The following is a 26,442-nucleotide window of genomic DNA, read 5'->3' as shown; positions in this document are numbered from 1 at the left end:
TTGAATCTCACTTAGAAGAGGGAATAAAACAATCATAGGAGATAGACGGAGGGGGAGAACTGGGTGAGACAGGGGACAGGGAGGTGAATGAGGTGATACAGGGTTCATGATCAGGTGGGGAGACAGAAGGGCCCAGAAGGCCAGGAGAATAAATGGAAATCTGCAACTCAGAGGGTTGGGGGCTGGAAGCATCACAAGGGGGACTTGTATTAGTCAGGGTTCTCTAGAGTCACAGAACTTATGGAATGACTCTCTATATTGAAGGAATTTATTGTGATGACTTACAGTCTGTAATCCAACTAATCCAACAATGGTCAGCTGTGGATGGGAAGTCCAAGGATCTAGTAGTTGCTCAGTCCCCACGAGGCTGGTTTTTTCAGCTGATATTCTGTAGAAGTAGGTTCCAACAGATGTGCTGGCAAGTAAGTGCAAGTGGGCAAAGAAGAGCGAATAGTCCTCCTTCAATGTCCTTATGTAGGTCTCCAGCAGAAGGTGTGACCCAGATTAAAGGAGTATGCCACCACACCTGGATCTGGAACTTGCTTTGTCCTAGGCTGACCTGGAACTCAGAGATCTCCTTGCATCAGTCCCCTGGGATTAAAGGTGTGTACCACCTTGCCTGTGCCTAAGCTTTTCATGGCCACTATGCCTCAAGATCTCCATGCCAAGATCCAAATCAGAAACTTGTATCTTCCAGCCTCAAGACCTGGATCACAAGTATGCCCCTCAATTCTGAATTGTAGTTCATTCCACATGTAGTCAAGCTGACAACCAGGGACAGCCATTACAAGAATCTCATGGAAGAGTTGGGGGAAGGATTGAGGGCCTGGAAGGGGATAGGAACTCACAGGAAAACCAACAGGGTCAACTAACCTGGACCCCTGTGGGCTCTCAGAGACTGAATCACCAACCAAAGATGATTGAATGGGCTGGACCTAGGACTCCCCACGCATATGTAGCAAATGTGTAATTAGATCTTCATGTGGGTCTTCCAACAGGTGGAGTGGCGTGTATCCCTAAAGCTGTGAAATATGTTTCCCTAACTTGGTCTGGTCTCAGTGAAAGAGGATATGCGTAATCCTGCAAAGACTTGATGCACAAGGGTGTGGGATACCGAAGGGACGTCCTCTAAGAGGAGAAGGAGATGGGTGACAGGGGGGAGGGATTGAGTGAGGGGACGACCAAGAGGGAGGGCATCAACCAGGTGAATGAATGAATAAATAAGAGTGAATAAATAAATAAATAAATAAATAAATAAATAAATAAATAAATAAATAAAATGATTTTCTTTTATTTTAAATGTATTGGATTAGGTAGGGCGTGGTATGGGCACACGTGTTCAGTACCCAGTGCCCAGTGGTCAGAAGAAGGTATCAGGTACCACTGATGATGAAGCGAACCGGCAGTCATGAGTTACCATGCACACTAGCCACTGGGCCATCTCTCCAACCACAAAATTATTCCATTGCTACAGCATGACTGTAATTTTGATACAATTATGAACCATCATGTAAATATCTGATTTGCAGGATGTCTGGTACATGAACCTTGTGGGGGTTGTGACTTCCCCATGTTGAGAACCACTGTTTTAGGGACTTGACGTGAAGTGTGAAATCCACAATATGAGGTCGCCTACTTGGTGAGGTTCCAGGCCAATGAGAGACCTTGTTTTATTTAAAGAAGAAGAAGAAGAAGAAGAAGAAGAAGAAGAAGAAGAAGAAGAAGAAGAAGAAGAAGAAGAAGAAGAAGAAGAAGAAGAAGAAGAAGAAGAAGAAGAGAAAGAAAGAAAACATCTAAGAATGGACACTTGAGGTTGCCCTCTGACCTCCACATGCAAACACACACACACACACACACACACACACACACACACACATGAACATGTGCAGGCACACAGGAGAATCACTGTCGCCCAAGCTGGTCACACATTCCCCATTCTACTACCTCAACCGCCCAGTGCCAGTGTCACAGGCACGCATCCCACACCCACACTCTCTGTGCCTGCTAAACAGAGCCAGAACTGGGCAGTGGGGCAGAGAGGCAGGCATGGGAGCCTGGGAAGGGCTCAGCTCAGCTGCAGTCAGGCCAAACAGAGGATCTGTACAAGCAGAGCCCTGCTGTGCTCAGGAAGTGAGCCTGCCTTTTCACTGGGAACTTCTGCCTCTAACAGAACAGCTGGGACCTGTAGGACCCTGCAGTGCAGAGCATTGCCTGGAGGATGCTGGCACGCAGTCACTTAACAGGGAGGATCCCCGTGAAAATGCAGGCTGTCAAAGGCTGAACACCAGCTACCAAGGGCAGAGGCATCCAGCATGCTCTCTGAGTTGGGCTGAATTCCTTGGGTCTCCTGGATTTTAGTGTCTGCCAGTGGCATACAGAGGATCCTGACCCAGCCCCTAAGGAGAAGAAGGAAATGGAGGGGGGAATTGGTACTTTTGACTGTCCCCCCATGCTCCCAGACCCAAAGACCTGAAGGACATAAGGAGCCCTCCCATTCCCAGAGAAACACACACCTTGTCCTGGGATACAGCAAGACCTACACCCCTCCTGCTGCCCCTGGGCGACCGGCCAGGCACCCTGGGAGCACAATCAGGCACCTCACCAGCACTGACCGTGAAGGGTGTCTGTTTTCTAAGCTGGACCTAGGATAAGTATCCACCACGCACATAGGAAGGCCACACGGCCTATGAGGCCTCTGTCTTGGCCTATATACAAGACACCCAGGACAGGTCTCTGTCCTCCAAGTCTCTGCTAAGACTGGCAAGTCCTGCACAATGATGCACTGAGAGGTTAGGTAGGTGCAGGAAAGCCTTCTACCTCACCAGGAGAGCTTGAAAAGCAACATGCACAGCAAAGACATTTGGTACAAAGTTTATAACACACCCTCCCATGAGACAGTAACTTAAAGTGTTTTGTAACAATCAGGAAGGGCAGATCCAGGAGGACCTACTTCCAATGCCTGGCTACACATTTGGTCCACATGGTCAGAGTGGGGACAGGACAGCACATCAAGCCTGAGGGAGGGGCTTGGAGGCCCCGAGCAGTAATCTTCCCCAGGCGTGAGGAAAGGATTCAGACCAAAAGCAACGTGTGACTTTCCAGGCAGTCCAAGGGTTGGCAGCCATCTTCCCAAGGCCACCTGCCCACGCAGGCTAACAAGGTGTTCATCACCTTCAGGGCCGTCAAGGAGGGTGCTGACTTCATGAACAGTCTCAGGCCAACCATTCCCGGGGCCATGCTGGGATGGCCGTCCTCGAAAACCCACTGGTGACCAGAGAAGCCCTCCTAGCAGGACCGCATCTTTTGAGGCCATGCGATAGTCAAGGAATGCTGACGATGGGCCCTGCCCACACTCAGGGCCACACAGGCACCCAAGACCCTGGTCCACAGTCACCAGCCAGGACCCCGGGACAGCTCCAAAGCCAGGAGTGCCTGATCAGGGGCATGGGGCCAACACATGACTGGCCCACGGGTGACTATCCAGCTTCCATAGCAGCTAGGGCCAGTCACCAAGGGTCAGCGTCAGCGACAGACTGGGCTTGCGCTCTGGCTCTTCACCCTCATGGCAGGGCCGGGGCGGCAGCGATTTGAAGAAATCTGAAACATAGTGGACCTAGGGAGCAGGAAAGGCAGTGAGTAGGACTGGAATAAAAAGAACGTCTTCTGGGGGCCCTGAGGGAGAAGGTGTGTGGGGGTAGTCATGTGGATGGGTGGGGCCAGCAGTGAGGGGCTGTTTGATGCCAATTCCACTCCTCAGAAGGGCTGCAGATGAGGAGTTGCCTTGTGAAGCTTCTCCCCACCTTAACTTTTCTTTTTTTTTTTAATATTTTTATTTTGTATATTCTTTGTTTACATTTCAAATGATTTCCCCTTTCCCGGATCCCCCCTCCCCATATGTCCCATAAAACTTCTTCTCTCCATCCCTTCTCCAATTACCTCCCTCCTTTTTCTCTGTCTTTATAATCCCTTCCAAGGCTAGATCGATCCGTTCCAGGATCAGGACCCTCTCCATACTTCTTCATGGGAGTCATTTCTTATGCAATTTGTGCCTTGGGTATTCAGAGCTTCTGGGCTAATTAATATCCACTTATCAGAGATTGCATTCCATGTGTATTCTTTTGTGATTGGGTTACCTCACTTCGGATGATATTTTCCAGATCAAACCATTTGCCTAAAAATTCTGTGAATTCATTGTTTCTAATTGCCGAGTAGTATTCCAATGTGGAAATATACCACATTTTCTGTATCCATTCCTCCTTTGGGGGCATTTGGGTTCTTTCCAGCTTCTGGCTATTATAAATAAGGCTGCAATGAACATAATGGAGCATGTGTCTTTATTGCATGCCGGGGAATCTTTTGGGTATATGCCCAGGAGAAGTATAGCAGGGTCCTTTGGAAGTCTCATGTCCAGTTTTCTGAGGAACCTCCAGACTGATTTCCACAGTGGTTGTACCATCCATCTTACAGCTCCACCAGCACTGGAGGAGTGTTCCTCTTTCTCCAAATCCTCGCCAACACCTGCTGTCTCCTGAGTTTTTGATCTTAGCCATTCTGACTGGTGTAAGGTGAAATCTCAGGGTTGTTTTGATCTGCATTTCCCTAATGACTAATGATGTTGAGCACTTCTTAAGGTGCCTCTCGGTCACCCGAATTTCTTCAGGTGAAAATTCTTTGTTAAGATCTGTACCCCATTTTTAGTAGGGTTATTTGGTTCCCTGGGGTCTAACTTCTTGAGTTCTTTGTATATATTGGATATTAGCCCTCTATCAGATGTGGGGTTGGTGAATATCCTTTCCCAATTTGATGGTTGCCGTTTTTGTCCTTTTAACAGTGTCCTTTGCCTTACAGAAACTTTGTAATTTTATGAGGTCCCATTTGTCAATTCTTGATCTTAAAGCCTAAGCTATTGGTGATCTGTCCAGGAACTTTTCCCCTGTGCCCATGTCCTCAAGGGTCTTCCCCAGTTTCTTTTCTATTAGTTTCAGTGTTTCTGGTTTTACATGGAGGTCCTTGATCCACTTGGAATGAAGTTTAGTACATGGAGATAAGAATGGATCAATGTGCATTCTTCTGCATGCTGACCTCCAATATATCCAGCACCATTTGTTGAAAAGGCTATCTTTTTTCCACTGGATGTTTTTGGCTCCTTTGTCGAAGATCAAGTGACCATAGGTGTGTATATTCATTTCTGAATCTTCAATTCTATTCCATTGGTCCACTTATTTATCACTATGCCAATACCATGCAGTTTTTAACACTATTGCTCTGTAGTATTGCTGGAAGTCAGGGATACTGATTCCCCCAGAATTTCTTTTGTTGTTGAGAGTAGTTTTAGCTATCCTGGGTTTCTTGTTATTCCAGATGAATTTGAGAATTGCTTTTTCTAACTCTGTGAAGAACTGAGTTGGGATTTTGATGGGCATTGCATTGAATCTGTAGATCGCTTTTGGCAAGATGGCCATTTTAACTATATTAATCCTGCCAATCCACGAGCATGGCAGATTTTTCCATTTTCTGACGTCTTCTTCGATTCCCTTCTTCAGAGACCTGAAGTTCTTGCCATATAGATCTTTCATTTGTTTTGTTAGAGTCACACCAAGATACTTTGTATTGTTTGTGGCTATTTTGAAGGGTGTCATTTCCCTAACTTCTTTCTCAGCCTGCTTATCCTTTGAGTATAGGAAGGCAACTGATTTTCTTGAGTTGATTTTATAACCAGCCACTTTGCTGAAGTTGTTTACCAGCTGTAGGAGTTCCCTGGAGGAGGATATCGGGTCACTTAAATAGACTATGATGTCATCTGCAAATAGTGATGATTTGACTTCTTCCTTTCCAATTTGTATCCCCTTGACCTCTTTATGTTGTCTAATTGCTCTAGCTAGAACTTCAAATACTATATTGAAAAGATATGGAGAGAGAGGACAGCCTTGTCTAGTCCCTGATTTTAGTGGGATTGCTTCAAGTTTCTCTCCATTTAGTTTGATGTTGGCTACCGGTTTGTTCTATATTGCTTTAATGATGTTTAGGTATGGGTCTTGAATTCCTGTTCTTTCCAATACTTTTAGCATGAAAGGATGGTGGATTTTGTCAAATGCTTTTTCTGCATCTAATGAGATGATCATATGTTTTTTTCTTTGAATTTGTTTATGTAGTGGATAGCATTGATGGATTTCCATATATTGAACCATCCCTGCATCCCTGGGATGAAGCCTACTTGATCATGGTGGATGATCATTTTGATGTGTTCTTGGATTCGGTTGGCAAGAATTTTATTAAGTATTTTTGCATCAATATTCATAAGAGAAATTGGCTTGAAGTTCTCTTTCTTTGTTGTATCTTTGTGTGGTTTTGGTATCAGTGTAATTGTGGCTTCATAGAACGAGTTGGGTAGAGTTCCTTCTGTTTCTATTATGTGGAATAGTTTGAAGAGTATTGGTGTTAGGTCTTCTAGGAAGGTTTGATAGAACTCTGCACTGAAGCCATCTGGTCCCGGCTTTTTTGGTTGGGAGACTTTCTATGACCCTTTTTATTTCTTCAGGTGTTATGGGACTGTTTAGTTGATCTATTTGATCCTGATTTAGTTTTGGTGTCGGATATCTGTCTAGGAAACTGTCCATTTCCTCTAGATTCTCCAGTTGTGTTGAGCATAGGCTTTTGTAGTAGGATCTAATGCTTTCTTGAATTTCCTCAGTTTCTGTTGTTATATCTCCCTTTTCATTTCTAAGTTTGTTAATCTGGATACTGCTTCTGTGCCCTTTGGTTAGTCGGGCTAAGGGTTTATCTATCTTGTTGATTTTCTCGAAGAACCAGCTCCTGGCTTTGTTGATTCTTTGTATGGTTCTCTTTGTTTCTACTTGATTGATTTCGGCCCTGAGTTTGATGATTTCCTGTCTTCTACTCCTCCTGGGTAAAATAGCTTCTTTTTGTTCCAGGGCGTTAAGGTTGTCGTTAAGCTGGTAGTGTATGCTCTCTCCATTTCCTTCTTGGAGGCACTCAGGGCTATGAGTTTTCCTGTTATCACTGCTTTCGTTGTGTCCCATAGATTTGGGTATGTTGTGTCTTCATTTTCATTGTGTTCTAAAAAGTCTTTATTTCTTTCTTTATTTCTTCCTTGACCAAGATATCAGTGAGTAGAATATTGTTCAATTTCCACGTGTATGTGGGTTTTCTGTTGTTTTTGTTGCTATTGAAGATCACTTTTGCTCCACAGTGATCTGATAGGAGGCAGGGGATTAGTTTGATCTTCTTATATTTGTTGAGGTCTGTCTTATGACCAATTATATGGTCTTTTGGAGAAGGTACCATGAGGTGATGAGAAAAAGGTATATTATTTTGCTTTTGGATAGAATGTTCTATATATATCTGTTAAATCTAATTGGACCAAAGCTTCAATTAGTTTCATTGTGTCCCTGTTTAGTTTCTGTTTTCCTGATCGGTCCATTGAGAAAATTGCAGTGTTGAAGTCACCCACAATTATTGTGTTAGGTGCAATTTGTGCTTTGAGCTTTAATAAAGTTTCTTTTACTTAAGATGGTGCCGTTGCATTTGGAGCATAGTTGTTCATGATTGAGAGTTCTTCTTGTTGTATTTTTCCTTTGACCAGCAAGTCTCCCTCAGAGTCTCTTTTGATGACTTTGGGTTGAAAGTCAATTTTATCTGATATTAAAATGGCTACTCCAGCTTATTTTCTGAGACCATTTGCTTGTAAACTTGTCTTCCAGCCTTTTACTCTAAGGTAGTGTTTGTCTTTGACCCTGAGGTGTGTTTCCTGTAAGCAGCAATATGTAGGGTCCTGCTTACGTATCCAGTCAGTTAGTCTATGTCTTTTTATTGGGGCATTGAGTCCATTGATGTTAAGAGATATTAAGGAATAGTGATTGTTACTTCCTGTCATTTTTGACATTATTTTTTTAAATTTGATTGCTTAACTTCTTTTGGATTTGATGAAAGGTTACTATCTTGCTTTTTCCAGGGTGAAGTTTCCCTCCTTGTATTGGTGTTTTCCTCCTATTATCCTTTGTAGGGCTGGGTTTGTGGGTAGATATTGGGTAAACTTGGTTTTGTCATGGAATATCTTAGTTTCTCCATCTATGATGATTGAGAGTTTTGCTGGGTATAGTAGTTTTGGCGGGCATTTGTGGTCTCTTAGAGTCTGCATGAGATCTGCCCAGGATCTTCTAGCCTTCATAGTCTCAGGTGAAAAATCTGCTGTGATTCTGATAGGTCTTCCTTTATATGTTACTTGGCCTTTTTCTCTTACTGCCTTTAGTATTCTTTCTTTGTTTAGTACATTTGGTGTTTTGATTATTATGTGACGGGAAGTATTTTTGTTCTGGTCCAGTCTGTTTGGAGTTCTGTAGGCTTCTTGTATATTCATGGGCATCTCTCCCTTGAGGTTGGGGAAGTTTTCTTCCATAATTTTATTGAAGATATATTCTGGCCTTTTAAGTTGTAAATCCACTCCCATCTATGCATATAATCCTTAGGTTTGGTCTTCTCATTGTGTCCTGGATTTCCTGGATATTTTGGGTTACAAGCTTTTTGCATTTTGCATTTTCTTTAACTGTTGAGTCCATGGTTTCTATGGTAACTTCAGCATCTGAGATTCTTTCTTCTATCTCTTGTATTCTTTTGTTGATATTTGCATCTATGTCCCCTGATTTCTTCCCAATGCTTTCTATCTCCAAAATTGTCTCCCATTGACTTTTCTTAGTTCTTTCTACTTCTGATTTTAGATCCTGGATGTTTTTTTTTTATTCGATATAATTTATTTACATTTCAAATGATTTCCCTTTTCTAGCCCCCCCCCACTCCCCGAAAGTCCCGTAAGTCCCCTTCTCTTCCCCTGTCCTCCCACCCACCCCTTCCCACTTCCCCGTTCTGGTTTTGCCGAATACTGTTTCACTGAGTCTTTCCAGAACCAGGGGCCACTCCTCCTTTCTTCTTGTACCTCATTTGATGTGTGGATTATGTTTTGGGTATTCCAGTTTTCTAGGTTAATATCCACTTATTAGTGAGTGCATACCATGATTCACCTTTTGAGTCTGAGTTACCTCACTTAGTATGATATTCTCCATCTCCATCCATTTGCCTAAGAATTTCATGAATTCATTGTTTCTAATGGCTGAATAGTACTCCATTGTGTAGATATACCACATTTTTTGCATCCACTCTTCTGTTGAGGGATACCTGGGTTCTTTCCAGCATCTGGCAATTATAAATAGGGCTGCTATGAACATAGTAGAACATGTATCCTTATTACATGGTGGGGAGTCTTCTGGGTATATGCCCAAGAGTGGTATAGCAGGATCTTCTGGAAGTGAGGTGCCCAGTTTTCGGAGGAACCGCCAGACTGCTTTCCAGAGTGGTTGTACCAATTTGCAACCCCACCAGCAGGGGAGGAGTGTTCCTCTTTCTCCACACCCTCTCCAACACCTGCTGTCTCCTGAATTTTTAATCTTAGCCATTCTGACTGGTGTAAGATGAAATCTTAGGGTTGTTTTGATTTGCATTTCCCTAATGACTAATGAAGTTGAGCATTTTTTAAGATGCTTCTCCGCCATCCGAAGTTCTTCAGGTGAGAATTCTTTGTTTAGCTCTGTACCCCATTTTTTAATAGGGTTGTTTGGTTTTCTGGAGTCTAACTTCTTGAATTCTTTATATATATTGGATATTAGCCCTCTATCTGATGTAGGATTGGTGAAGATCTTTTCCCAATTTGTTGGTTGCTGATTTGTTCTCTTGATGGTATCCTTTGCCTTACAGAAACTTTGTAATTTTATGAGGTCCCATTTGTCAATTCTTGCTCTTAGAACATACGCTATTGGTGTTCTGTTCAGAAACTTTCTCCCTGTACCGATGTCCTCAAGGGTCTTCCCCAGTTTCTTTTCTATTAGCTTCAGACTGTTTGGCTTTATGTGGAGGTCCTTGATCCATTTGGATTTGAGCTTAGTACAAGGAGACAACGATGGATCAATTTGCATTCTTCTGCATGCTGACCTCCAGTTGAACAAGCACCATTTGTTGAAAAGGCTATCTTTTTTCCATTGGATGTTTTCAGCCTCTTTGTTGAGGATCAAGTGGCCATAGGTGTGTGGGTTCATTTCTGGATCTTCAATCCTGTTCCATTGATCCACCTGCCTGTCACTGTACCAATACCATGCAGTTTTTAACACTATTGCTCTGTAGTATTGCTTGTGGTCAGGGATCCTGATTCCCCCCAGATTTTCTTTTGTTGCTGAGAATAGTTTTAGCAATCCTGGGTTTTTTGTTGTTCCAGATGAATTTGATAATTGCTCTTTCTAACTCTGTGAAGAATTGAGTTGGGATTTTGATGGGTATTGCATTGAATCTGTATAGTTCTTTAGGCAAAATGGCCATTTTAACTATATTGATTCTACCGATCCATGAGCATGGGAGGTTTTCCCATTTTTTGAGGTCTTCTTCCATTTCCTTCTTCAGAGACTTGAAGTTCTTGTCATACAGATCTTTCACATGTTTGGTAAGAGTCACCCCAAGATACTTTATACTGTTTGTGGCTATTGTGAAGGGGTTCACTTCCCTAATTTCTTTCTCAGCCTGCTTATCCTTTGAGTATAGGAAGGCCACTGATTTGCTTGAGTTGATTTTATAACCTGCCACTTTGCTGAAGTTGTTTATCAGCTGTAGGAGCTCTCTAGTGGAGTTCTTTGGGTCACTTAGGTAGACGATCATGTCGTCTGCAAATAATGATAGTTTGACTTCTTCCTTTCCAATTTGTATCCCTTTGACCTCCTTATGTTGTCGAATTGCCCGAGCTAGTACCTCAAGTACAATATTGAAAAGATAAGGAGAAAGGGGACAGCCTTGTCTGTTCCCTGATTTCAGTGGGATTGCTTCAAGTTTCTCTCCATTTAGTTTGATGCTGGCTACCGGTTTGCTGTATATTGCTTTTACTATGTTTAGGTATGGGCCTTGAATTCCTGTTCTCTCCAAGACTTTAAGCATGAAAGGATGCTGAATTTTGTCAAATGCTTTTTCAGCATTCAATGAAATGACCATGTGGTTTTGTTCTTTGAGTTTGTTTATGTAATGGATTGTATTGATGGATTTCCGTATATTGAACCAACCCTGCATTCCCGGGATAAAGCCTACTTGATCATGGTGGATGATCGTTTTGATGTGTTCTTGGATTCGGTTGGCAAGAATTTTATTGACTATTTTTGCATCAATGTTCATAAGGGAAATTGGTCTGAAGTTCTCTTTCTTTGTTGGATCTTTGTGTGGCTTTGGTATCAGCGTAATTGTGGCTTCGTAGAAGGAATTGGGTAGTGTTCCTTCTGTTTCTATTTTGTGGAATAGTTTGAAGAGTATTGGTGTTAACTCTTCTTTGAAGGTCTGGTAGAATTCTGCACTGAAGCCATCTGGTCCTGTGCTTTTTTTGTTTGGAAGAATTTCTATGACTCCTTCTATTTCTTTAGACATTATGGGACTGTTTAGATGGTCCAGTTGATCCTGATTTAATTTTGGTATTTGGTATCTGTCAAGGAAATTGTCCATTTTCTCCAGATTCTCCAGTTGTGTTGAGTACAGGCTCTTGTAGTAGGATCTGATGATTTTTGGATTTCCTCAGTTTCCGTTGTTATATCTCCCTTTTCATTTCTAAGTTTGCTAATTTGGATACTTTCTCTGTGTTCTTTGGTCAGTCTGGCTAAGGGTTTATCTATCTTGTTGATTTTCTCAAAGAAGCAGCTCGTGGTTTTGTTGATTTTTTGTATGGTTCTCTTTGTTTCTACTTGATTGATTTCGGCCCTGAGTTTGATGATTTCCTGTCTTCTACTCCTCCTGTGCGAAATAGCTTCTTTTTGTTCTAGGGCTTTCAGGTGTGTCATTAAGCTGGTAATGTATGCTCTCTCCATTTTCTTTTTGGAGGCACTCAGGGCTATGAGTTTTCCTCTTAGCACTGCTTTCATTGTGTCCCATAGATTTGGGTATGTTGTGTTTTCATTTTCATTGTGTTCTAAAAAGTCTTTAATTTCTTTCCTTATTTCTTCCTTGACCAAGGTATCATTGAGTAGAGTATTGTTCAGTTTCCACGTGTATGTGGGTTTTCTGTTGTTTCTGTTGCTATTGAAGACCACTTTTACTCCATAGTGATCAGATAGGAGGCATGGGATTAGTTCTATCTTCTTATATTTGTTGAGGTCTGTCTTGTGACCAATTATATGGTCGATTTTGGAGAAGGTACCATGAGGTGCTGAGAAAAAGGTATATTCTTTTGTTTTAGGATAGAATGTTCTACATATGTCTGTTAAATCTAATTGGTCCAAAGCTTCAATTAGTTTCATTGTGTCCCTGTTTAGTTTCTGTTTTCCTGATCGGTCCATTGAGAAAATTGCAGTGTTGAAGTCACCCACAATTATTGTGTTAGGTGCAATGTGTGCTTTTAGTTTTAATAAAGTTTCTTTTACGAAAGAGGGTGCCCTTGCATTTGGGGCATAGATATTCAGGATTGACAGTTCTTCTTTTTGTATTTTTCATTTGACCAGCAAGAAGTGTCCCTCAGGGTCTCTTTTGATGACTTTGGGTTGAAAGTCAATTTTATCTGATATTAACATGGCCACTCCAGCTTGTTTCCTGAGACCATTTGCTTGTAAAATTGTCTTCCAGCCTTTTACTCTAAGGTAGTGTTTGTCTTTGACCCTGAGGTGTGTTTCCTGTAAGCAGCAAAATGTAGGGTCCTGTTTACGTATCCAGTCAGTTAGTCTGTGTCTTTTTATTGGGGCATTAAGTCCATTGATGTTAAGAGATATTAAGGAATAGTGATTGTTACTTCCTATCATTTTTGACGTTATTTTTTAAATTTGAATGCTTAACTTCTTTTGGGTTTGATGAAAGGTTACTATCTTGCTTTTTCCAGGGTGAAGTTTCCCTCCTTCTATTGGTGTTGTCCTCCTATTATCCTTTTTAGGGCTGGGTTTGTGGATAGATATTGGGTAAACTTGGTTTTGACATGAAATATCTTAGTTTCTCCATCTATGGTGATTGAGAGTTTTGCTGGATATAGTAGTTTTGGTTGGCATTTGTGTTCTCTTAGAGTCTGCATGAGATCTGCCCAGGACCTTCTAGCCTTCATAGTCTCAGGTGAAATGTCTGCTGTGATTCTGATAGGTCTTCCTTTATATGCTACTTGGCCTTTTTCTCTTACTGCCTTTAGTATTCTTTCTTTGTTTAGAACATTTGGTGTTTTGATTATTATGTGACAGGAAGTATTTCTGTTCTGGTCCAGTCTGTTTGGAGTTCTGTAGGCTTCTTGTATATTCATGGGCTTCTCTCTCTTTAGGTTAGGGAAGTTTTCTTCCATAATTTTATTGAAGATATTTGCTGGCCCTTTAAGTTGTAAATCTTCACTCTCATGTATGCCTATAATCCTTAGGTTTGGTCTTCTCATTGTGTCCTGGATTTCCTGGATATTTTGGGTTACAAGCTTTTTGCATTTTGCATTTTCTTTAACTGTTGAGTCCATGGTTTCTATGGAATCTTCAGCATCTGAGATTCTTTCTTCTATCTCTTGTATTCTGTTGTTGATATTTGCATCTCTGTCCCCTGATTTCTTCCCAAGGTTTTCTATATCCAAAGTTGTCTCCTTTGAGTTTTCTTAGTTGTTTCTACTTCTGATTTTAGATCCTGGATGGTTTTGCTTAGCTAAATCACTTGCTTGTTTGTGCTTTCCTGCAATTCTTTAAGAGATTTTTGTGTTTCCTCTTTCATGAGCTCAGCCTGTTGACCAAAGTTCTCCTGTATTTCTTTAAGAGATTTTTGTGTTTCGTCTTTCATGACATCAGCCTGTTGACCAAAGTTCTCCTGTATTTCTTTAAGTGTTTTTTGCATTTCCTCCTTGTTGGCTTTTGTATTCTCCTGGATTTCTTTCAATGATTTTTGTGTTTCCCTTGCAAGGGCTTCTAACTTTTGATCCATTTTCTCCTGATTTTCTTTAAGTATGTCCTTCATGTGTTCCTGTACCAGCATCATGACCAGTGATTTTAAATCCAGATCTTGTTTTAGTGGTGTGATGGGGTATCCAGGACATGTTGGTAGAGGAGAATTGGGTTCAGATGTTGCCATATTGCCTTGATTTCTGTTAGTGACGTTCCTGTGTTTGCCTTTTGCCATCTAGTTCTTACTGGTGTTAGTTTGTCTTGTCAGTGCTGGACTCACCAGTGCAAGCTGCCCCTTCCCCGTTGGCCTCTGGTGCACAGCTTACCTCCTGCACTGCTTGTAGACAGGGTGCTGCTGCCCAGGCTGTTCAGATCCCAAAGCAGGCACCCGAAGGCTCCCGCTGGGGCCCGCTGGATTCACTGGAGCACACTGACTTCTCTCAGATGGCCGCCCGGAAGCCCAGCTAGCCTCTTGCAAGACTTGGATATGTGGTGCTGCCGCCCAGGCTGATCTGGATCCTGAAGCCGAAAGAGTAGAGCTGAGGGCTTCTGCCTGAGGCCTTGCCCCAGATTGTGTCTGTGGACCAGATGGAGCCCGTGTGCACCCCCAGGGAATGCAGATGGTGTATGCTGCTGTGACGTCCCCTGTGTTCCGCTCACTCCGCTGGGCAGCTGATCCGCCAACCGCGCTGGCACACACAAGGTTAGCCTGGCCGCCCAGTCCCTGAGTCCAGGCAAAAGCCTGGGAGGCCAAGGTCCGAGCAAAGTTCCCCTAGGTCTATGACTGTTAATTGGGTCTGCCAGGTGACTAGGATGGTGGGCGTGCGCGCCCGTGCTCCCTGAAAGTGCCGGGAGAGTCTGCTGTGCTAACAACCTCCTGGGTGGGTTGACTCACAGATGGCCCACCAAGCCGCCCAGTTCTTGGGGTCAGTCCTGTGCCTTTTGGGGCCTAGACCCCTGCTTTGTTAGCCTCAGGCTATGCCTGTTACAGGTCTGCCCGCCAGAGCTCTCTGTCGTCCTGCAGGCAAAATGGCGGTGCGTGCGCAGGCCTGGGCAAAAAACCTCCTGGCTGGGTTGGCACCCCGATGGCCCCCCGACCAGCCCAGGGCCTGGGTGCAGGCCAACGCCCATCGGGCTCAGACCACCGAGGTGTTGGCCTCGGATTATGTTTGTGTACCTCAGTCTGTCCGATCCCTGGTGTCCGGTACCAATATGGATGCACCTCTCCTGACTGGTGGGAAGCCGAGTTCTGAAGTGGCTTCCGTGCAGGAAAGGCGCCGCACAACTGCACCTGCTTGCTGCCCGGCTGGTCAGCGAAGGTCAGTGGCCGTGGGCGTAGGGCCTAACTGGACCCTGTGTCGCCTTGGTTCCACTGCTGATGGCCCTTCAGCCGGACCAGCCACTGCTGCTCTGCCGCCGCCGCCTCCGCCTCCGTCGCCGTCGCCCTCTGGATGGTTTTGCTTAGCTCCTTCACTTGCTTGTTTGTGCTTTCCTGCAATTCTTTAAGTGATTTTTGTGTTTCCTCTTTCATGACCTCAGCCTGTTGACCAAAGTTCTCCTGTATTTCTTTAAGTGTTTTTTGTGTTTCCTCATTATTGGCTTTTGTATTCTCCTGGATTTCTTTCAATGATTTTTGTGTTTCCCTTGCAAGGGCTTCTAACTTTTGATCCATTTTCTCCTGAATTTCTTTAAGTATGTCCTTCATGTGTTCCTGTACCAGCATCATGACCAGTGATTTTAAATCCAAATCTTGTTTTACTTGTGTGATGGGGTATCCAGGATATGCTGGTAAAGTAGAATTGGGTTCAGATGTTGCCATATTGCCTTGATTTTTGTTAGTGACATTCCTGCGTTTGCCTTTTGCCATTTAGTTCTCACTTTTGTTAGTTGGTCTTGTCAATGCTGGACTCACCACTGCAAGCTGCCCCTTCCCAGGTGGCCTCTGGTGCACAGCTTACCTCCTGAACTGCCTGGAGACTGAGTGCTGTGGCCCAGGCTGTTCAGATCCCAAAGCAGACACATGAAGGCTCCTTCTTGAGCCTGCTGGGTTCACCAGAGCACACTGACTTCTCCCAGCTGGCTGCACGGAAGCCCCTCTTGCCTCTTGCAGGACGTGGAGATGAGGTGTTGCCACCCAGGCTGATATGGATCTGGAAGCCAAGAGATCTGAGGGCTCCCGCCAGAGGTCTAAGGACTGGAACCTAAGCTCCATGTCACCAGATCAAGCTGTGTGCTCCCAGACTGCCTCAGGGTGTACACAAGGTCTGCCGCACTTCCTGGAGACCGAGTGTTGTGGCCCAGGCTGTTCAGATCCCAAAGCAGGCCCTTGAAGGCTCCTGCCGGGCCCGCTGGATTCAGCAGAGCACACTGACTTCTCCCCACTGTCCTTGCAGAAGGCCCTCTTCTTAACTTTTCAAATAAAGGCTTGAGCCAATGATTGGGCAGGAGGAAGGGGGAGGAGCTGAGAGTCGAGTGGAGGAGCCACGGGGGATAAATAGGAGGGGAGGGGCTATGAAGGATAAATAGGAGGGGAGGGGCTACGGGGATCCACAGCTAGGATGCAGAAAGAAGCTCAGGCCTGGAGAAAGTGCAAGTTACAGGGACTAATATAGATGGGAATAGAGTAGTGTAGCGGGAGATCTGCCCAATCTAGGCTTGTACCTTGTTTTGTTAAGCGATTGAGATTTCTTTTACCGGGAATTGGGTTGGAAACAAAAGTAGCAGCAATGGGCAAGCTCTTGGAGACAAAACAGCAGGCAGAGGTCACGGGCATCTGAGGCGGGCAGAGCAGATCCTGTAGGTCAGGCAAGCAGCACTCACCGTGAGGCAGGCCACCAGGGCTCCCTGCAGGAGGCCGACGAGGACATCACTCCAGTGGTGCTTGTGGTCAGACACTTGGGTATAGCACACATAGATGGCAAAAGCCACCAAGAAGAACTGAACAGTGGGCCTCAGCAGCCGGGCCCACTTCCAGCAGAGCCAGGCCTTCACATACAGCTATCGGGACATCAGCCTGCCGTCAGCTGGGCCCACGAGTGTCCACAGCTTGCCCAGCCCGTGGCGAGAGTCGAAAGGCCTCCCACCCTTAGTGCCTCCTCCACACACCCCATTGTGCAGAAGGGAAGACCAAGGCACAGGGAAGGCGTGGCCCCATAAGGTCCCCCTGGAAAGAGATGGGTACTCACTGCCAGGAACAACATGCAGTACATGCCAAAGGAGGAGTGGCCAGAGTAGGACAGTCTGGGAGAAAGGACAGCCGCTCAGGTCTTGAAGACCCAGAGGCAGAGCCGCAAGCTCCTTGGGGAGCTGGCAGCCACAGAGGAGTGCAACTCGAAACTCAGGCAAACAGGGCCAGAGAGGTGGCTCAGCAGTTAAGGGCCCTGACTGCTTCTGCAAAGGACCCAAGTTCAGTTCCTGGCGCCCACATCCTACTCTTCACAACTCCCTATAAGTCCGACTCCAGGAAATCTGAGGCCTTTGGCGTCTGAGGGTACCTGTAGTCATGCACACACACACACACTGACACACACACACTTTTTTGTTTTGTTTTTTTTGGTTTTTTTCAAATCAGGGTTTCTCTGTGTAGCCCTGGCTTTTCTGGAACTCACTCTCTAGACCAGGCTGGCTTCAAACTCAGAAATCCACCCGCATCTGCCCCCGAAGCGCTGGGATTAAAGGCGTGCACCACCTCTGCCAAGCTCTCTCTCTCTCACACACACACACACACACACACACACACACACACTTAAAAGTAATAAAATAAATTGTCTTTAGGACTTTTTATTGTATGTGTATGGGTGTTTTGACACATCTCTGTGTACCACATGCATGCAATGCCTGAAGAAGCCAGAAGGAGGCATCAGATCCCCTGGAACTGAAGTTGCAAACTGTTGTGTGTGGACTACCTTGTGGGTTTTCAGAATCTAATACAGATCCCCTGGAATAAAAATAAAAATTTAACCCGTGGGGAACTGGAGAGATGGTGTAACTGTTAAGAGCACTGGCTGCTCTTCCAAAGGACCTCAGTTCAATTTCCAGCACCCACATGGTGGCTCACAACTATCTGTAACTCTGGTTCTCAATTCTGGCCTCCACAATTACTGGCCATGCATGTGGTATACGGAAATATGCAGGCGAACCACCCATACACATAAAATAAAACTAAAATTGAGAAACAAAATTTAACCTGAAGGAAGGCTTGCACACGGAACCCTCCCTCAGGAGGCCCTGGAGCAACCGTCTCCCCTCCTGACCCTAAGCTCACCAACTCCAACCCCTGCCTGCTCCTGGAGCAGCCATGGCCAGCAGGAGCACACGGTCAGGCTCCCAATAGTACAGTCACAGCCACTGCTGTGACAGCTGGTGGTCTGGGTTGCTGGTCATCACCTCATCTTACAAAGATATTTGTCACTGCTCGAGCAGCAGCCAAGACCTATGCTTTGGAGACTCTCAGGAGTCATTCCCCAACCGGGGCACCCCCAGAGCTGCTCTCCAACCTTAGCAGATACAATAAGGCTAAAGCAGAGTCCCCAGCCCCACCCCAGCACCCAGAAAACAAAAGTGAAATGTATGTCCAATCCTGTTGACTGCTATGCAGACCACAGAACTCATTCTAACAGGGCCACCCTCAGTTCCCTCATGTGAGCCATGAAATAGACAATGACCTCAGTATCCACTGTCCCTGTGACTCGGTGTCAAGTCACAGCTGTGGGTTTGATCTTAAGTACAGTCACAACCAGACACAGACAAGAGTCACGGTTTTGCAACAACAAAAAATATCCAAGGCATGCACATACATAACACAGCTAATAACTAGAAGCTGCCTAAGGAGCTGGGGAGACGGTCAGCCAGGACAGTGTCCCCTGTGCAAGCCAGAGGACCTTAGCCACCCTAATAATCACATCAAAGTAGGCAGTGCATTCCTTATCCCAGGACTGCAGCTTGCTGGCCAGTCCAACAGGACTGCACAGCTCCAGGTTGAGTGAAAGTCCTTGCCTCAACCTTTAAAGTGATGAGGGACTGGAGAGTGGACTCTGGGATTGGGAGCGCTCAGTGCACTTGCAGAGGATGAGGGTTCAGATCCCAGCACCCACAGAGTAGCTCACAGCAGCACCTTCTAACTCCAGTTCAAGGGGATCTGGTGCCCTCTTCTGACCCCCATAGACTCTGGCAGCTCCAGCAGGGAGGCGGGCAGCTCCTGGAAGCTGTTGCAGCTGAGGTTGAGCACCTGGAGGCTGCAGCAGATCAGCGACTGGGCCAGGCAGACCCTTGGGCAGCGATCCTGGGCCGCCCAGCTGGTTGTTCCTGGCCAGCAGCATGTGCGGGACGCTCAGTGTCAGCAGGTCGGGTCCCAGCACTGCGAGGTCATTGCCACTCATGTCCAGGAGCAGGAGGAGGAATCCACCGCCCAGCGCGCCCGTGGAAGTGATCAGCAGCAGTCACAGCAGCGCCTCCTGCGAGCAATGCCCCACACTGTGGATGGACCAGTTGAGTTTGGCCTCCCAGAGCCCGGTCTCCTCCATCCAGCGGGATCCTAGGAAGACTGATGAGGCAGTGCATCCCTGAACCTGAAGGGTTCCACCCCATCAGAAGTGGTGCAGCATGGCCCTGCCCAGGCACTCACGCCTGATGGAAGCCTCAACCTTCTTCTTTACTCTTTGGCTAATATCCACTTACAAGTAATTATATACAGTTGTAGATTTGGTTTATTGCTAATATTATCTTAATGGGGTTCCCAAATTATAGGAGAATTTGCATGTCTAACTGTGAGACACTATCCTTCCTCCCAGATTGTGCTAAATGCTAAATAAATTTGCTGGTAGCAAATGACTGGACAGGGAGACAGAGGTGGGACTTTAGATTTCTCAGACAGTAGATCACTGAAAGAAGGAAGGTTTAGAATTGCCATGCTGTCACCTTCCCCTGGGACTAGATGTCCCAGGCTAGGTTGGTATCCAAGAGGGTCTTCCTCTTCTCTGTGAGCAGGGTAGAGGGGAATATGGAGGGAGAGGGATTTGTAAGATCATAACAAGAAGAGGAGATGGGGGACTGCAGTCAGGCTGCAAAGAGATATTTTTAAAAAATAAATTGAAGAAAAAAATATTGCAATTCTGGGGAAGCAGAGGATGGAAAGATCTCTCATTCTAATGGATTGATAGGTTTAATACAGTGAAATGGGCATCTTACTAAAAGAAATCTACTGATTCAATGCAATCCCCATCAAAATAGCAACACAATAATTTTCTGACATGGAAAGAGCAATGCTCAGTTTCACATGGAAAAACAAAAAACCAGGATGAATGAAACAATTCTGAACAAGTAAAGACTTCTGAAAGAATCACCATCCCTGACCTCAAGCTGTACTACAGACAATAGTGAAATAAATTGCATTATAGCGGACTCGGAGAGTCCGTTAATCAACCGAATAGAGTCAAAGAACCAGAATTAAACCCACACACCTGTGGACACGTCTTTTGATAAAGAAGCCAAAACCATACAACCAAAATTGTAGCATCTTCAAATCAGACTGGCACTTAGGACCTTATTTTAAAACAGCGGTGGATTAAGTGAGGGATTGCTTGCTAGAACCCTTCCCCTCATGTCCAGATGCCTCTTGCTTGTTTGGCTAGGGGGAGATTTGGAGCAATAAACTTCTATTGAATCAGAAGAAGAGAGTCAAATTTGCAGAAGAATGTTTTTACATAAGTAAACATGGATAAACTCACATAAAATTATATATGGATTCATGCTTACACATTCATATATCTCCATTATAACCAGTTGTGCCAAACTACATCCTTATCTCATAATTACACACACACACACACACACACACACACACACACACACACACACACACACACACATCTATACTTACAAATGCATTTGGAGCAAAAGATAAGCACCAGTGCAGAATGAACTCATTCATTCTGGATGAAAAATGAGCTCCAATCTTTATTGCATAGAGAAAGAAAAGCTTCTTCAAGTTTGTTGCTAAATGAATTTAACCCAAGTCCATAGCAGAAAGCTTTGTCCTCTTTAGTAAGACTAAGCTTGCCTTGCTATTAAGAAAGTACCTGTTCTGTCCTGTGGTAAGGAGGGTCCTACCTGCTCCTTCCACTCTCTCTGTAGTTTCTTCGTTTTGCCTCTTTCTGTCTGCATTGTGCATATTGCTGTTATTTTATAAAGTTGCCTTATATTTAAGATATTAAACTCTGCATTCTCCTTCTAATCTTGCTTCCTCCTCCTGCTCTGATATAACAATGCTCTTACTTTCAATGTGTTTGTTACTTTTTATTTCCCTCACTTTTTTTATTAGATATTTTTTTATTCACATTTCAAATGTTATCCCCTCTCCTCATTTCCCCTCCAAAAACCCCTATCCCATCCCTCCTCCACCTGCTTACTACCCCACCCACACCCGCTTCCCTATCCTGGCATTCCCTGTCACTGGGGCGTGGAGCCTTCACAGGACCCAGGGCCTCTCCTCTCATTGAGGTCTGACAGGGCCATTCCCTTCAACATATGTGGCTGGAGCCATGGGTTTCTCCATGTGTTCTCTTTGGTTGGTGGTTTAGTCCCTGGGAGTTCTGGGGGTGCTGGTTAGTTCTTATATTTGCTCCTCCTACGAGGCTGCAAGATCCTTCATCTACCTGGGTCCTTTCTCTAGCTCCTTCATTGGGGACCCTCTGCTTAGTTCATTAGTTGGCTGAGAGTATGCACTTCTGTATTTGTCAGGCACCTACAGAGCCTCTCAGGAGACAGCCATATCATCTTCCTTTCAGGAAGCACTTGCTGATATCCACAATGGTTTCTGGGTTTGGTGACTGTATGAGGGATGGTTCCCCAAGTGGGGCAGTATCTGGATGGCCTTCCCTTCAGTCTCTGCTCCACATTTTGTCTCTGTATCTCCTCCTGTGGGTATTTAGTTCCCCCTTCTAAGAAGTACTGAAGTCTTCCTTCTTCTTGAGCTTCATTTGGTCTATGAATTCTATCTTGGGTGATCCAAGCTTCTGGGCTAATATCCACTTTTTAGTGAGTGCATGCCATGTGTGTTATTTTGTGACTGGGTTACCTCACTCAGGATGATATTTTCTAGTTCCACCCATTTGCGTAAGAATTCCATGAATTTGTTGTTTTTAATAACTGAGTAGTACTCCCATAGGCAAATATCATCTACAAATAGTGATATTTTGATTTCTTCCATTCCAATTTATTTGCATTTTACCTTCTTTGGTTGTCTAATTGCTTTTGCTAGGTCTTTGAGTACTATATTGAACAGGTAGGGAGAGAATGGACAGCCTTGTCTAGTTCTTGATTTTAGAGGGATTGATTCAAGTTTCTCTCCATTTAGTTTGATGTTGGCTACTGCTTTGCTGTTTATTGCTTTTATATTATCAGGTATGTTCCTTGAATTTATGATCTTTCCTAAACTTTTATCATATAGGGTATTGGATTTTGTCAAATACTTTCTCTGCATCTAATGAAATGGTCATGTGATTTTTTTCTTTGAGTTTTTTTATATAGTGAATTACATGTATCATTAAGGGGTGATGGATTTTGTCAAATACTTTCTCAGCATCTAATGAAGTTATAATGTGTTTTTTTTTCCTTTGAGTTCCTTCATATAGTGGATTACATTGATAGATTTCTGTATATTAAGACCATCCCTGTATCCCTGTGATGAAGCCTACTTGATCATGGTGGATGATTGCTTTGATCATGGAAGATTGGTAGGTAGATATTGCTTAAATTTGCTTTTGTCATGGAATGTTTTGGTTTCTTCGTCTATGATGATTGAGAGTTTTCAAGTCGACTGAAGCCTCAGTTGATGTTTTTTGTTCTATTAAGGTCTGCATAATCTCTATCCAGGCTCTTTTGGCTTTCATAGACTTTTGAGAAGCCTGGTGTAATTATAGAGGTCTGCAATTTTACGTTACTTGGCCTTTTTCTCTTACAACTTTTAATATTTTCTTTGTTATATATATTTAGTATGTTGATTATTATGTGAATAGAGGATTTTTCTTTTCTGGTCCAATCTATTTGACTTTTTGTACATTTATGGCCATCTCTCGCTTCAGGTTGGGGAAATTTTCTTCTATGATTTTGCTTAAGACATTATTCTGGTCCTTGGAGTTGGGAATCTTCACTCTCTTCTTTTCCTATTATTCTTTTTTAATATAATTTTTGAAATTAATTATTTTTGTACACTCCATATTTTATTCTCTACCCTGCCAACCCCTGTCTACCCTGCACCTGTTCCACATGCCATACCACTTCCCCTCCCCCTGTTTCCACGTGGATATCGCTAAACCCCACCCCACCTGACCTCCAAACTTCCTGGGTCCTCCAGTCTCTTGAGAGTTAGGTGTATCACCTCTGACTGAACACAGACCTGACAGTCCTTTATTTTATGTGTACTAGGGGTCTCATATCAGCTGGAATATGCTGTCTGTTTGGTGGTCCAGTGTTTGAGACAATCCGGGGGTCCAGATTAATTGAGACTGCTGGACCTCCTACAAGGTTGCCCTCTGCTTCATTCAGCCTTCCCTAATTCAACAGCAGGGGTCAGCTGTTTCTGCTCATTGGTTGGGTCCAATCATCTGCATCTGACTCTTTCAGATGCTTTTTGGGTCTCCCAGAGTGTTGTCATGCTAGGTCCCTTTTTGTGAGCGCTCTATAGCATCAGTAATAGTGCTTGGGACCTTCCCTTGCACTGGATCCCACTTTGAATCTGTTGCTGGGCCTTCTTTTCCTCAGGCTCCTCTCAAGTTCCATTCCCGTATTCTTTCAGACAGGAACAATTATGGGTCAGAGTTATGACTGTGGGATGGTACCCCTCTCACTCATTTGAAGTCCTGTCTTCCTGCTGGAGATAGGCTCTATAAGTTCCCTCTCTCTACTGTCAGGCATTTTATCTAGGGTCCCTTCCTTTTAGTCCTGTGAGTATCTCAACTCCCAGGTCTCTGGGGCATCCTGGAGGGTCCCCCCAGCCTATCTTCTAAGGTTGACTATTTCCATTCTTTTTGCTGGCTCTCAGGGCTTCAATCGTTTTCCCTCCACAAATGTCAGATCAGGTTCCCCTCTCTCCCCTCTCCCTCTTCTTCCCTGCCATGTCTACTTTTCTTCCCAGGTCCCTCCCTTCCTCCTCACATGTGATTACTGTCTTCTCTCTTGCAAGTGAAACTGAGGCGTCCTCACTTGGCACTTCAGCTTGTTGACCTTTTTGAGTTCTATGGACTATCTCAGGTATTCTGTCTTTTGTTTGTTTGGTTCGTTTTTTTTTTTTTTTTAACTTATTACTGAGTATATACCATACATTTCCTTTGGGGTCTGGTCTGAGCTACTTCACTCAGGATGATATTTTCTAAATCTATCCATTTGCCTGCAAAGCTCAGGATATCCTTGTTATTAACAGCTGAGTAGTATTCCATTGTGTAAATGAACCACATTTCCAGAATCCATTCTTCTGTCCTGGGATATCTAGGTTGTTTCCAGCTTCTGGATATCACAAATAAGGCTGCTATGAACACAGTGGAACACGTACCCCTGTGGCATGGTAGGGCATCTTTTGAGTATATTTCCAAGTGTGGTATAGCTGGGTCTTCAGAAATATCTATTTCCAGTTTTCTGAGGAAACTCCAGATTGATTTCCAGAGTGGTTGTACCTGCTTGCAATCCCACAAGCAATGGAGGAGTATTCCTCTTTTTCCACATCCCCTCCAACAAGTGTTTTCACCTGAGGTTTTGATCTTAGCCATTCTGGTTGGTGTAAGGTGGAATCTCAGGGTCATTTTGATTTGCATTTCCCTGATCAGGAAGGACTCTGAACATTTTGTAGGTGCTTCATAGCCATTCGATTCCTCAGTTATGAAATCTTGGTTTAGTTCTATACATTTTTGGTTTGGGTTTTTGTGTGTGTGTGTGTTAGCTTCTTGAGATCTTAATAAATTTGGATATTAGCCCTCTATTGGATGTGGTGTTAGTGAGGATATTTTCCCATTCTGTAGGTTGCCAATTTGTCATATTGATTATTTCCTTTGCCTTACAGAAGCTTTCCAGTTTCATGAGATCCCATTTGTCAATTCTTGATGGTAGAGAATGAGCACTTGGACTTCTGTTTAATAAGTTTTCCCCATGTCAGTGGGTTCAAGGCTCTTTCCCACTTTCTTGTCTATTATATTTAGTGTATCTGGTTTTATGTTGAGGTTTTTGATGCACTTGGACTTGAGCTTTGCACAAGGTAACAAATATGGATCTATTTTCATTTTTCTACATACAGACAGCCAATTAGACCAACACTGTTTATTGAAGATGCTTTCTTTTTTCCATTGTATATTTTCAGCTTCTTTGTTAAAGATCAAGTGTCCATAAGTGTGTGGTTTTATTTCTGGGTCTTCAATTCTATTCCATTCATCAGCATGTCTGTCTCTGTACCAACACCATGCAGCTTTTATCACTATTGCTCTGTAGTAAAGCTCGAAGTCAGGGATGGTGATTCCCCAGCCATTCTGTTATTGTTAAGAACTGTTTTGAATCTTTGCTCTTGTGACTGTGTAGAGGTGTAGACAGGTACCCGGGGATCACCTGAGTATAAGAGCGCTTGGGACACACCCCACCAGGGCTCCACCTACACCCAGGAGCTTGGCAGCACCACAGACAGCTGGGCACCTACCTTGCCAGGGGTCATCTACCCTGCAGGGAGGTGGTTAGAGGGAGCCCCGCCTTTAGAGATGAGGCGCCACTATTTTTGCTCCTGTGACTCTGTAGAGGTGCAGACAAGTACACAGAGATCACCTGAGTAGAAGAGGACTTGGGACACGGCCCTCCCAGGGTCCCACCTGCACCCAGGAGCTGGGCAGTGCCACCACAGCCATCAGTGTACCTAATCTGCTAGGGGATATCTGCTCTGCATTGAGTCCCGAAATTAAAGGTAAGACCAACATTTTCTCTCCTGTGACTGAGCAGGCTGTTGCAGCCAGGAACACAGAGAACACCCCAGTGTAAGGTCACTTGGGACTTGGTCTGCCAGGACCCAACTTGCACCCAGGATCTGGGAAGCCCCACAGCAATCTGTGCCAGGGGAAAGCTGGTCACCCAGGGGTGCTGAGATAGGCTTGCAGGCACACAGGAGGTACAATCACAGTGCCAGTGACAGCAGGACCAACTAACACCAGAGATAACCAGAGGGCAAAAGGCAAACATAAGAATGTTACTAACAGAAATCAAGGGAATATGGAGGCCTTCAAGAATGACATAAATAACTCCCTAAAAGAAACACAGGAGAACACAAGTAAACAGGGAGAAACCCTTGAAGAACTAAGGGAAAACACAACAAAACAGGTGAAGGAATTGAACAAAGCCGTACAGGATCTAAAAATGAAGGTAGAAACAATAAAGAAATCACAAAGGAAAACAACTCAGGACATAGAACACCTAGGAAAGAAGTCAGGAGTCTCGGATCCAAGCATCAACAACAGAATATAAGAGAGAGAAGAGAGAATCTCATAAGATACCATAGAAAGCA

The 26,442-nt window shown here is 44.4% G+C and overlaps 1 protein-coding gene across 1 annotated transcript; it reads right to left on the bottom strand.

Moving 5' to 3' along the window:
• Positions 1-3,496: 3,496 nt before the first annotated feature.
• Positions 3,497-18,376, bottom strand: LOC127670633 (phospholipid phosphatase 2-like). Its single transcript, XM_052165098.1, has 4 exons — positions 18,303-18,376; positions 17,102-17,156; positions 16,737-16,913; positions 3,497-3,613 (listed from the first exon to the last, which is right to left on the bottom strand). Exons 1-4 carry the CDS (start codon positions 18,374-18,376, stop codon positions 3,497-3,499), a joined length of 423 nt encoding a protein of 140 aa, XP_052021058.1.
• Between the last annotated feature and the right edge of the window lie 8,066 nt (positions 18,377-26,442).

This window comes from Apodemus sylvaticus, chromosome 20 (genome assembly GCF_947179515.1).
Source record: "Apodemus sylvaticus chromosome 20, mApoSyl1.1, whole genome shotgun sequence".
NCBI classification, from domain to species: domain Eukaryota; kingdom Metazoa; phylum Chordata; class Mammalia; order Rodentia; family Muridae; genus Apodemus; species Apodemus sylvaticus.
The sequence above is the reverse complement of the archived record's forward strand: the minus strand, read 5'-3'. Positions and strand labels throughout refer to the sequence as shown.

Bases quoted from the DNA above. Each gene is read 5' to 3' on its own strand.
- LOC127670633 (XM_052165098.1), bottom strand. From the start codon at position 18,376: ATGACTCCTGAGAGTCTCCAAAGCATAGGTCTTGGCTGCTGCTCGAGC. The intron at 17,157-18,302 runs GTGATGACCAGC...CCTTTCTCCCAG, and splicing joins AAATATCTTTGTAAGATGAG to ACTGTCCTACTCTGGCCACT. The intron at 3,614-16,736 runs GTGAGTGCTGCT...CCTGCTCCCTAG, and splicing joins CCCTGGTGGCCTGCCTCACG to GTCCACTATGTTTCAGATTT.